At 32.7% G+C, this 13,664-nt stretch overlaps 1 protein-coding gene across 11 annotated transcripts in view; it reads right to left on the reverse strand.

The window, feature by feature from the left end:
* LOC144437266 (uncharacterized) overlaps window positions 1-13,664 on the reverse strand; it is a 183,425-nt gene that overhangs the window by 36,493 nt on the left and 133,268 nt on the right. For all 11 annotated transcript variants that reach the window (XM_078126182.1, XM_078126179.1, XM_078126183.1 and 8 more), the window contains 13 exons: window positions 13,360-13,485; window positions 12,869-12,997; window positions 11,613-11,738; window positions 10,843-10,968; window positions 10,038-10,163; window positions 9,284-9,409; window positions 8,217-8,342; window positions 7,569-7,694; window positions 6,947-7,075; window positions 6,091-6,216; window positions 5,262-5,387; window positions 1,099-1,224; window positions 36-158 (listed from right to left, as the gene is read on the reverse strand). In XM_078126182.1, the coding sequence (XP_077982308.1) occupies window positions 36-158; window positions 1,099-1,224; window positions 5,262-5,387; window positions 6,091-6,216; window positions 6,947-7,075; window positions 7,569-7,694; window positions 8,217-8,342; window positions 9,284-9,409; window positions 10,038-10,163; window positions 10,843-10,968; window positions 11,613-11,738; window positions 12,869-12,997; window positions 13,360-13,485 (1,641 nt within the window). The remainder of the gene's footprint in view (window positions 1-35; window positions 159-1,098; window positions 1,225-5,261; window positions 5,388-6,090; window positions 6,217-6,946; window positions 7,076-7,568; window positions 7,695-8,216; window positions 8,343-9,283; window positions 9,410-10,037; window positions 10,164-10,842; window positions 10,969-11,612; window positions 11,739-12,868; window positions 12,998-13,359; window positions 13,486-13,664) is intronic.

Genomic DNA, 13,664 nt, shown 5'->3' on the forward strand with positions numbered 1-13,664 from the left:
AAATAAATAATAAAAATACATACAAATGTACTTACTTATCTCACAGTGACCTCCAGTGTATCCTGACTGACATGTACAAGAATAGGACGTACATCCATTTAGAATGGTACAAACCCCATTAGACTGACATGGGTTGGGTTCACAGGGATTGCTCAAAACTATTTTGGAAAAAGAAACCATTTTAAAATGTTAATTTGATTTGTTCATCCTCATAAACTGTCATTAACTATAATCTTCACATGTGAACATCTTCTCAAAGGGCCGTGTTTACATTCTAGGTCATCACATTAATGTTACCTTACTAAGGATTACGGAGAATCATTCCATTTTTCAGGCCCTATTTTTTCTATAGCTCTGCCAAAAAACTGGTTTACATAACAAGATTTTAATCATAATCCAAAATGGGTCTTGAAACAATTTTTAAGATGTTTAAATAAATCCTCCATCCTGATAAAGATGTAGTTTTGCAACTGCTATGTATTAGCCATTTGGTCGCGTGTGATGTCCCGCCAAGTCTATCAGATGTGAGCTACCAAAATATTTGACTCTGCCATAGTCTGGATCCATTTTTATGCTGCATATAATGAATAGTTTTGCAACACTCATAAAATATTGAATTAAAAAAAATATGCTGTTGAAAAAAAGGAATAATCTCGAAAAAATCTAGTTTGACGTTTGAAGCTATCTTTCCTTTCCCTAGAATATTTCCTTCATTAAAAAAATAAAAAATCAATATGAAATAGTGGTGATTTCAATCTCAAAATGTTAACATTATTGTAGTGTTATGGTTTGATTGACATATTTCTGACAGGTCATGATGGTTAGATTAGATTTATATATATATATATAAAAAGGTTGCTCTGATAAGGTTCTGAAACTTTTATTCTTGAAACCCAATTGAGGAGTACATGCCATCATCTGATTCAGGTTCTGTAACTTTTTATTTTTGAACCAAACTCCATGGAAGAGTACATATGAACAACTGATTCTGATTCAGAAACTTTTATTTTTGAACCAAACTTCACAGAAGAGTCATACCAACATGTGATTCTATTAAAAACTTATACTTTGAACCAAACCCCATTGAGGAGTACATACCAATTCTGCAGGCAAGGCCACCAAAACACTGTGGACATGTACATGTGTAGTCATGGCAGGAGCCTGGCACTTGATTGCATGTACCACCATTTTGACATGGTTGAGTGAGACAGGGATTAGCTTGTGCTATGATAGGAGGAGGAGGAGGACACACAGTGGTAAAACATATTATAAAGACACAAAGAGTTAGTGTACAGTTATTCCCCATATGTTATCATGATTACAACAGAATGGTGGTCTTTATGAAAATGGTAAGTTCATCCATGTGTGTAAAAACTGTACAGGAAAAGAAAGTGGTACATAATTAAGAGTATTAAAGTCAGAGTTAATGACTTGTTCTAAAGAGATTTCAATTCTGTATGAAACTGCAGTACACCTAGATAAGAAAAGGAAGGGAATAATGAGAGGAAACAAGAATTATGATGTCACATCTGTAAGATTTAAGACAATGGTTTAATTGTTAGATGAGTTTCACATACTCTATGTACTATGACACTGATGACAACATTGATGATAGTTATGACAGAAAGGAGAGTTGCAGAAATTACAAATAAAAAAGAAGTGTCTGACACACAGTTCCATCTGAGGCAGGAAATGCAGGTGCAGGGGGGGGGGGGGATTGCATAACTTACCAATATCACAGTTGAATCCAGTATAGCAGCCAACACAGCTGCATGTATACTGTGTACAAGTGTTAGGAAGTTGACTACATACTGCTCCATTTTGACAAGGTGTGGCAATGCAGGGGTCAGCAATAGCTAGAAGAGTACAGAAGCAGCTTATACAGTGAGTGTGCTATTATATCATTTATGCAACTTTAAAGCAATGTAGTTATGCATAGGTGGGTTAATAAAGCAAAATTGTGTTTCGACTGCAGGAATATGCAAAAACTCGCAATGATTTCTTAGCTCTCGGAAATCCCCAATGTTGATTTATGAATTAACTTATAAAACAATAAGGTGGTGATGTAGCAGTAATGGTGAGTAATAGCAATGTGATTAAATTTGTGATATTAGAAAGCAGCTGAACTCAGGTAAAACATAAATATCTTCTTGTCACAAGTTTGTAGTCTGGGAAATCATCAACTTTAAAAACCAGAAATTTTGTTAGAGAATCATACTTTCTCTTTAGTTTACAGAAATCTTTTTTTTGAGCATCATCTCAAAATTGTTCTCTCTCTCTCTCTCTCTCTCTCTCTCTCTCTCTCTCTCTCTCTCTCTCTCTCTCTCTCTCTCTCCCCCCCCCCATTTTACAAGTTTGGAGATTAGGATATCATATTTGATATACTAGACATTGATTTTGTTAATTAATTGTAGAGCTAATGGGCCACCTGCATATTCTTTTGTTGAACGATTTGCTCACGTGACATGAAATGAAATTGAACCAAACAAGTTATTAATTTTCGGCTCACTGGTAAACACACCTCTCCCATTTAGTACTGTAAATGAACAACAAGTGCATGGTGTTGACTTACGTGTCTCACAATTTATTCCAGAATAGCAGCCCACACATGAACAAGTGTAAAAATTGCAAGTGCCTTCCAATACAGTGCAAATTGCGCCATTCAAGCATGGGTTAGTATCGCATGGGGTGATGATAGCTGTAAACAGAACAAGGCTTCAAAAGTTTGACTGCATGAACACAAGGAGCAATTTTCAAAATTATTGAAGATTTAATACTCTAGTTCAATACTACACTGTATTTCTAGTAGTTGCTAGACATATTCCCTATTGCAAGGTCTACATTTAGTAGCAAAAGACACTGTTTGAAATCTAAAACTTTTTCTAATATTTCATCTATAGATTAGGCCTAAATTTTCTTTCCAACAGTTTGACGCAAGATCACAAGAACATCTAGTAAGATTGTCTGGCAAGGAACATTCCAAAACACTTAGTAATGCCAGGTTGCACAATACTACTATTTTGACAAACTTACCTCAGTGTTATCAATTTGGTCTAATATCAAATGTTTTCTTTCTATTTAAGTTTTTTTATAAAAATATTAACTACTAGAATTATGCTTTCCACTATGAATAAGTTGCAGACAGTTGTACGAAATTGCTAATCTTGCAAAATATTATGTTTCATCACTTCAACACAAATATTCTTAGCATAAGAAATATTGAAATTATAGATTAGAGAGGAGAGCTGAGAAACATCAAATGAAGCAAAGACTTTAAGATAATGAAGTAGCATATCAAGGAAAGAGCAAGAGTAAGGGAAAAGAATTCATTGATTATCAATATAACTACGCTGTAAATTTGAAACATTGAAAAGTATCAATTAAGGAGAATGCACCTCATGGCTCAATTCCCTAAATATCAACATAAAATTCTTTAAAAATCTCTCCAAACGTTAGTAATTTTGAAATATGGGAAAGAAATCTGGAGTCCACCATCTTGTTTTCAAGGAAATTGATTATTCTTTATTTTCCACAGAATGAACACAGAATTCGTTGGCCATATTGGATTCTAAATTGGATTATCAGATATCATTTTAGCCTGTATTTCAAAATTTATACAGTGACCCCCCGAGTTTTCTTGGTTTTATTAACTACAATTGGAAGTTTTCTTCAACAGTTATATCAACAATGATTTTTCATTTCCAAGGCACATAGTACATTAATTGATACATTTGCATCAGTAGTTAAAACTGCCAGTTTGGTATTTCTACATTCAAAGTTGACACTTTACCAACAGTTCCTAGGAAACAAGATTTTTTAAATATGCAAATGCATATCGAACATACCAATGTGCTGTCTATTTTTACTTACAGCTCTTTAGTCTCAGCAACATCTGTCTATGAGAAAACAATAACACGGCTTGCTTTTAGTGTTATATGCATCCAATAACATTAACGGAAAAGTCCTGTCAAGACTTATTTCTGACTTTTGTACACTTGTATTTATTACATGCCACTATCAACTTCAAGGAAAAGTCCAGTTAGGCTTATTTCTGACTGTAATACACTTATTTTGATTACATGCAGCTATCAACTTCACATAATTATGATTTGGGTGATGAAATGGCAGTAATTCATTCAATTTTGAAATCTTGTAAAGAAGCAATACTACACTTGACATGTGTTCAGACATTTCCTGCCTGGATTGATGGGACAACCTTTGGTGATGACATGTAATTTTCCACAATTTCTTTGTCTTGAACAAATGTTAATCAAATTAGTACACTAAAAGCAGAAATAACCTTGACTAGACTTTTCCGTTAGTCTTCATGAATCTTAAATTCAACCCCCAAAAAATAACAACTTAAGTGTTCCAAAAAAAGGACCTGATTGTGACATTTGTTGAAAGTGTAAAAATCTAACAATTATCTGAAAGACAAGTAAGTAAATTAATTTGTTTTTGTGAAGTATGTGTATGTTAAAATTTGTCTTGTTGCCAAATCCTATTAACTATTCCTCCTGTAAGGCAGAATCATTGTAAGTTACACTTTTGTTATAAAGATATTCAATATTACATAACACCACACAACTCCAATGGAACCTGTAAAACAGCGTAAGAAATATATCAAATATATGTTGTTTTTTTCATTCATTTTTAAAGCCAGCATTGTCAACTACCTGAAATGAGAAGTCAAGCAATATTGTTATTGAGATCGTGTCTGTACAGGAAAGAATGTTTGAAAAAGTGATATGGTATGCAATAAAAGAATATCAAAAGTTTAAAAAAAACAGAACCCCCAAAAACAAAATCAGAACATATAACATGTACATATGAAAAGAATGATGCAATATTCAATAATACAATTGTTGTGAAAAATGTGTTAGAATCAATATCATTACTGTAACACATCATTAATATAGACATGTAAATCTGATTCAGCACATGAAAAAAATACATCTTTTCATGTATACTAGCTAAAAGCTTGTGTAAATAAATTTGTATGTTGAAATGTATACTTTCATTCCTTTCCTTTCCTCAAAAACTGTGTATCATCAAGTTTTCAAAGTTATTGATTGTAGAAGCAGTACTACCGATACTGTTACGTTGTAAAATATAATTATCTACTTTGAAATGAGTTCAATCTCTTCCTTCATTAATTTATGTCAAGAATGCCTCATTCAATCTTCACTGTTTTTCTCAATGTAATGTTTGCTATACATATCTTTGTTGTATTTCAAATGTCATTAAAAGACAAGACTAACCTGTTTCACAGTTTCTTCCAGAGTAGCATGGCGCACAGTTACAGGTGTAGTCTGAACAGGAAGACCCACTCTGTACACAAGCCCCTCCATTTAAGCATGGATTTGGTGAGCAGGCTGCGAATGCTGCTACTCAGAAACGGAAAATATGAATATGACTATTAGTATACACTAAGTCTATCAGAAGTCAGTCTCACTGAATAGTCAATTGAGGTATTGTTGTCTCAGGAACTACTTTCCCTTAAAAATCAAAGTTGTTCAAATCTCCCAAAACGTCATATTACCATGAGAAGAAATTTGCGGGCCACCAAAAATAAAAATAAGTTAAACACATATTCTACACTCATTCTTTGCAGTTTTAGATAATTTTCTACAATGGTATGCATGACAAAGATTAGACTAAAGGATGGGGAGATACTAATAAAATATTCTTGTCATTTATTCTTAATCATTATTGTCGTACAAAATTATGTTCATTTTGTTGTCACTTTAAATCTCTATTAAAATTCCTTTCTTCCGATTTTATAATGTATCACATATTCAACATTTCAGTTTAATTTCCAGTTTCCTTACATGTAGTGATGCAGTGCACAATTGATAGTTGTCACTACAAAGATTTTTCAGAGCACATATCATGCGAGTCCTTACTAGATCAATTTTCCAATCATGTGTACATACCATGTTGAATGGAGAAAAATTTCCAATTCTTGGTTAATATTAGACATAACCGTAAATTTACAAATGGAACATTGTATACAGGTCCTAGTCATACCACACATAAATAATGATTCAGAATCATGTTACTTGTGATCAATACTACTTCATGTATTACCTTGTTGGCAGAATATTCCAGTGTAGCAGTCAGGACACTGACATGTGTATTCATTGCATGATCCATCAACAGGTGAGCATACACCATTATTTTGACAGTTGTGCTGGTTACATTGGTTTTGAGTCACTGAATATCAAACATGAAAACAACACAAAATTAACAACATTTTGAAATATTACTATACAAGGTAACAAAGGCTTTGTAATTATGCTCAATCTACACTACTTGATTGTTATCAAATTCTGGATTGTTCAGACTCAAATTCTGTTTCCACCAGTTTTATATTCACCTGGGTTTAGTCAGGATAATGTACACTTTGTATACTAAATGTTCAATAATTCAACACAAGTCATTTATCATAACTTTAATAAGAATGTTCAACATTTTAAAATGTCATCATTACTTTTATAAGGCTGTATATATTTTTCTTGTAGTCATTACTGTGTCACTGAATCTTTGTTTCAACAGACATGACGACGTACACTGGATATAAATATATTCATCAATGTTGACACTCCTATTAGCTGTAAGCTAAGGGATGTACATGTAAATGGCTAATTTTAAAAGTAGCTAGTCAAATGTGAAAAGTATGTGGCATTATTGGTAATACCTATGAAAGAGACCCATGACGCTGCCCACCGATAGAAATATACCGGTTAAAACAAATTCTTCAAAAAAACATTACTAGCAAAACAATGCAGAGTAGCGAGTTGGTTTTGCTGGCCACTGGTCCTTATCGACATTCCCTGTATTAAAAGCTAAATATTGTTTGTAGCTCTTGCCTACACTCGGTGCCGGCTATCGTAGTCACAGATCAGTGACATAGACAGTCTACTATAATTGTAACAGTACTTACGGAATTGACAGTGAAATCCTGTGAAGCATTGATTACATTGACATGTATAGCCTTGACAGTTTCCTTGGGCTGGTATACAGAAACCATTATTCTGACATGGACTGTCATTGACACATGGATTTGCTACAACTGCAATATAGAAATAAACTCTTTCAAATTATACATACTAAAAATACACTTTCAGATATAGTTTCATGTTTATTGAGTAAGTGACATTAAATGTTCACATTTAAAATTATAACTTTTTTAGCTCTTTTGAAAACTATTTTTATCTTTTTTATCTGATGCATAATCTTCAGGTTTTTCATATGGAAAGGGCAGGAAATGTTTCACTCCGTGGCTAAGTATGTAACTATCAGCCCATTAAATTAGATTGGTATGTGTCAGCATTGATCACACTGTTTGTGATATGTATACTTTATAGGGAGTCTCTTGGTGCTTTTAGTCTCGTTAATGTGGTCATACTTTCATATCATTTGTACAGATGCACATGTATGCAGTTACTGTAATGGTATAATATCATTATAGTGCAAAATACCACTTGTTCAGAATGGGCAATTTATCCATGCACTGATGCAAGTAATCATGAATATGTAATAATTGAATTATACAATGTACTTACAAGTTTCACATCTTGTACCAGTAAAGCAGTTTGAACATTGACAAGTAAAGTCTGTGCATGAACCAGGAGTTGCCACACATGCTCCACCATTCAGACATTGATTGGTTTGACATTGGTTTGAGACATCTAGAAAAAACAGTCCAATATACACATTATTCAGTTTCAGTGTAAGTGCCACCATAACTGAAGTTTGACTAGGTTGACATGTACATGAATTATAATAATCTTTATAGACCAGATGTGGGTTTTGTGGGCCAAAGTTGTATGGTGTTAGCCTTTATAAGCCATACTACTAAGTTTCACATTAACACCTTTCCTACTGACAAAAGTTTTAATGTGTTCCTTTCCCTTTCACACATAATTGAATAAATCAATCGTTTGAAAACATGTTGAGAAATTAGGTTATGAAATGCAGTATGAGTTGTTTTATATCATGGCATGTCATATGTTCAGCCTCAAGGTGAATCAAGACTTTGTTGTGTGAAAACAATGACAGAAGGCATTATGTTATTTCGCTTCATGGCATTTATCCTCACTGACAGTAAATCATTACTAGATTGGTTTTAATAAACATGTAGGTTTCACCCAATTACTAAAATCATGCTCAGTCCCAGCACATATGTCCAACTGCATATAGTAGTTACTCACAGAACTGGCAAAGGCCTCCACTGTAACATGGTAAACATTGACAACTGTAGGCTGTACACGATCCACTCTGGGGTATACATGTTCCATCATTTTGACATGGATTGTCAGCACAGGCAGTGTTAAGAGCTATAAAAGAACATTTTTAGTGAATTGTTAATGTGGAATATCTGTGCCTCTGGGACCAAATTTTCTGAATTTGAAAGCTTAAACATTTGTGGGCCCTTGGAAATAATACCTTAAAGTTTAAATTTAGGGATTCATTGTTGTACAACCAACCAAGCAACCAACCAACCAACCCATAACATCCATATCAATTGTGAAAGTATACTCTTTCATTTGATAATTGACCAAATTAGAAAGGTCACATGGTGGGCTTCTCTAAGATAAACCAATTGAATCAGTATACTTTTACACTTGATATGAATGCTATAAATGAGTGTAGCACATAGAGAAAGTGTTTTATTTCAGTGTTGCTCATTATATTACCATGGAAATTCACAAACTTATATTTTCCAATATAGAGGTAATCAGCATGTCATATTGCATTCTAAAATGACTTAATTTTGACTTCTATTTGAACATAGGAGGGTGACACCTCATTTTTTGTGTTAATTTTAACAGCGAATGGGTTCTCAACAAAGTAACAGCAAAACAACTTTATTTCCAAGGGTCAAACTATTGCTATATTTAACAAGCTGATATAATCAATAACATGGGTTATATATTGTGCCACATTTCAATTGTTCTTATACAAAAGAAAGTAATATTATACATGTACAAAGTTTAAAGTTTTCAATTTAGGGACTAAAAAACCAAATATGGAGTACACCAATTTCCTATCTGTATCACAACTATTAATAACTCTTGTAACTACAAATGTACATAGTAAGTTGTAACTGCAAATTTAAAGTCAATGCTCTGTGGGTGTGGAAAGGCATAATTTTACCTTTAACTGTCTTACATTCTCTAAGAATATTCTTTACTTTGAAACTGAAAATATTTTGACATATATGTTGATATTCTGAATTCTAAGCTGAAAAGAAAGTTACCAACTGTATTCTACTTACGTGTTTGACAGAAGAAACCGGTGAAACAGTTTGGACAGCGACAGACAAGATCAGTACATGAGCCAGCAGTCAAAGAACATACACCACCATTCTGGCAAGGAGATGCTAAACACTGAGACTGACGCACTACAGAAGAGACAAGATGTGGAATTTGTATATCAAACCTCTACATGTATATCACAATAACTACCATTGCATGAACAAGTTTCATAATAGAAAGATGAAAACGCTGCATTCATTTCTATTTTACCATTCCTAAGTAACGATGACCGGCCAAACAATGGGATAAGAAGGATTTTGGAAAACAACATAGCATGTCATCTTAGAATGGGAGAGATCATTTCATGGATGGGGAAGAATGTCGAAAAGTTGAAAAGGCTCATTTTCAGAGTTGGATTTGTTTTGTTTCATTTTCAAGGTGTGATTAGCATCTTTCTATGCTGAAACCCTTGATGTTATCTCGATTGATCCCAAGACCAATGACTCACCAAAGGTCCACTGTCCATTTATATCAATAATATTGTCATTTTTTAAAAATTGTTCAATCCAACCTTATTTGATATAAATACCCCCTTCGCTTCCCTTAGCATTCATTTTTTAACCCTTTTTTCCCCAAGTTGTAGTTTTTTTGTGTACAAATAAATACCCCCCTTCCCTCCGGTAGAAATTGGATTCAATGTAATAACCTTTATTAAAGAGTTCCAATAATAATTTCCTATGCAAATTGTAATGAAGTATAATATGACACACTCACCATGTCCACAGTGAGGACCAGAATAACAATTTGAACATGCACATTTGTATCCAGTACATGTACCAGCTATAGCAGTACATGTGCCACCATTCTCACATGGGTTGTTTGCACACTGGGTATTTGACACTGTCAATACAAAAATAAGTAATTCAATGCTCTTCAAAAATATTGCGATTGCTTGATTTTTCATTCACACTTGCAACTGATATTTTCGAAGATAATTAGGAAATTTTGTGTGGAAGTTTTCGTTATTACATTCGGACATTACCTTGCCAACTCACAATATTTTTTTTTAGATCTTGGTACTTTGTTATATTGCTTTTATTACAAGCATCTTGCTTCTACTTGTTCAAGTTGTTGAGAGAACATGTGTGTATGAGTTAAGCTATATAATTATATGTATTATTATTGAATGATTTTATATTTATGGTAAATGTTACACATTTCTAATTGCATACATTGAATTTAGTATTGCTAAGTTTTTCACAAAGTCATAATTTTTTTCTAAATTTCTTTTTCATTCTTAGAGAATGCCCTTCTTTGAAACATATAGAAAGCACATGTGTATGTGTACTTCATAGAAATGTAACTGTACTTGACTTACATCAGGAATTTGCTTGATCAAAATTCCACTGAGAAACTTATTCACGCTTTTGTCACTTCATGTCTCGATTATTGTAATAGTTTACTGTTTGGCCTCCTAGCATATGAGATTCGGAAACTTCAAATGATACAGAATTCTGCATGACTTACCGAATTCACAATGTGTACTTCATAGAAAGCGTGTGTGTGTATGAGTACTTACTTATTTCACAGTTTGTACCAGTGAAACAGCCTGGGCATACACATTCATATTCACTACATGAACCAGGAACAGGTCTACAGTGTCCCCCGTTTTGACATGGGTTTGGAGCGCATTGTGTCTGTACCACTGTTGGAACAAATAAACCATTTCTAGCATAAGGAAAGATTCACAGACTACTACTAATCTCAACTTTTGGATGAAGGGGTAACTTGTCAAGGAATAATTTGCAAATTATATTACCAATAAGCCATTACAATCAACTATATATATATATATATAGTTTTGGTAGTACTGGAACTCTTTCTTGGTTGTAACTCGGAGTTTCACGCATAGTGCGATCGTCAGACAACTGTTGTCTGATGATCGCGCAATGTGTGAAACTCCGAGTTACAACCAAGAAAGAGTTCCAGTACTACCAAAACTATTGCACTCTGCCACTGCGGTATAGAGCACTGTCTTAGCAGATTGACACTCACCGAGTTATATATATATATATATATATATATATATATATATATATATATATATATATATAATTATATAAATTAAATTAAATGCAAATTTTCTTCTCTCAATTCTTACATGTAATCTGCAATTTTAAAACTTAAGCAGTCACTGTATTTATCTGAAAAGTGTGTGTCTGCAGAAATGTACAAGATTACAGACAAATGGTTCAACTTTGCATTTGGAGTTAAATTTGCTTTATTTTATATAGTTTTAGCAAATTTGTAACATGTTTTGATAACATAATCCAAGTTTATCATACTCACAAAACTGACAAGTGGGTCCCCTATAACAGGATGGACATTGACAGGTATATGCATTACAATCATCTGGATCTGCGACACAGGTACCACCATTGTTACAAGGGTTAGGCTGACACTGACTCTGTAGAACTGTAGAAACAAAAATGAAACTGTTTAATATCTTTTCAATCTGAGTAATTTGTTTGATCGTACTAAGTTAAAGAATGACATCAAGATGTAAGGATAATAATTTGTTAACACTGTGTTAGTAAATGTTGCAAGAAAATATGGTTTATTTGTTAATTCAATTATAATAATCTCAGTAATTTGTTTTAATTATTAGACCGAGACATAAAGATGTATGGATAAAAATCTGGTAGACATAAAAATTGAAAAAAAATATTGGTTTAGAAGGACACACATCAACTTGAAAAACTAGTGGTTCAATTTTGGCATGCATACACTCAATACTCAATACTTGTATTCAGTTTTTTTAAAGTAGCCATATGGATGAGGATTGGATATTTATTTTGGATTTTGATAAAACAATTTTATCATGGCTTCCTACTTGTAAAATCAATGCGAAACAACATTGACAAAGTTTGTGTTTGTAACTCAATACATTGCAGAAAGCTAAAAAACAGTGTAAAAAGTTTATGTTGTACATATATAATAAAGATTTTACACATTTCATTAATCTTTGCAATGTATTGAGTTACAAACAGACTTTGTTAATGTTGATTTTTCAAGTAGGAAGCCATGATAAAATTGTTTCACAAATTAAAAAAAAACAAAATATAAGATACCTAATCCTCATCCACGTGGACACTTTAAATGTTCACACCATTTTTTTTAGAATTATACTAATGAGAGTATGCTAATAACAATAAAAAACAATGTGATAGTATATTTTACAGTTTAAATTTGGTTCATATTGATTTAACTGAGACCAAATGAGTAAAGTAACCCAGTGAAACTTTTAAGTCTTGTATTTCAAAGGAGCATTTTACATTAAGCAATAATTATTATTACATTCTATTTACGAACTGAAATTTGGCTTTCTATTTAAAAGCAAATGTGATAAATAAAAATCAAACACTAAATTAAATGCATTTAATCTGTGATATGTAATTATCTAAATGTAGTAATACCAATATTTATGAACTGAAATTTGGCTTTCTATTTAAAAGCAAATGTGATAAATAAAAATCAGACATTAAATTAAATGCATTTAATCTGTAATATGTAATTATCTAAATGTAGTAATACCAAGAACTTACATTGACCACAATTGGTACCAGTCCAACATCCCCCACAGTGACAAGTAAAACCATTACAGGAGGTATAGTCAGGGATGCAAACACCTTGGTTTTGGCAAGGGTTAATAGTTTCACACATTGTGTTCACCACTGTATAAAATTAAAGTGACAAAAGTGATTAAATAATTGGAACACACAGTCAATGACTCATGAACTGCAAATAATCAAGATTAACGTAAAAGTTCTTAACACATATTTCTAAAATCATAATCTAATTTTTGCCTTGGAGTTACTAAGTTGGACCATTTTGATGTTTGATATTTGACAATTTAAACTTATTTTTAAATATTGTATGGTGACTCTTTTTTTCTTTCTAACAGTGGTTGGAGTTTCAACAAAGTCAAATGAACAACTGAAAATTTGTTGGATTGCTGATCATTTTACTATGAACAGGAATGACTTATATAAGTGATTCAATGAGTACAAATTTTGAACCACTATATAATAATTACCATGATCACAGTGTGGTCCATCATAACATCCAGTACACTGGCACATATAGGCAGTACAAGAATCTGCTAATGCTGTACAAATACCACCATTCATGCATGGATTAACAGCACAGGCTGTGGTAGAAGCTGTTGATAAAAATCACAAAATAAGAACACACACTGTCAGTATTACATTATAAAGGCACATTTTATTTTGACATGGTACATAGACTGATGGGAAAGAAAATCACAAATTAGGATTTGTCAATTAAACTTTAACATATTCATGCTTCATTGATGTCCGATTCAGTCTTGTTCATACTCAA

The sequence above is a fragment of the Glandiceps talaboti genome, chromosome 7, assembly GCF_964340395.1.
Source record: "Glandiceps talaboti chromosome 7, keGlaTala1.1, whole genome shotgun sequence".
Taxonomy (NCBI): Eukaryota; Metazoa; Hemichordata; class Enteropneusta; family Spengelidae; genus Glandiceps; species Glandiceps talaboti.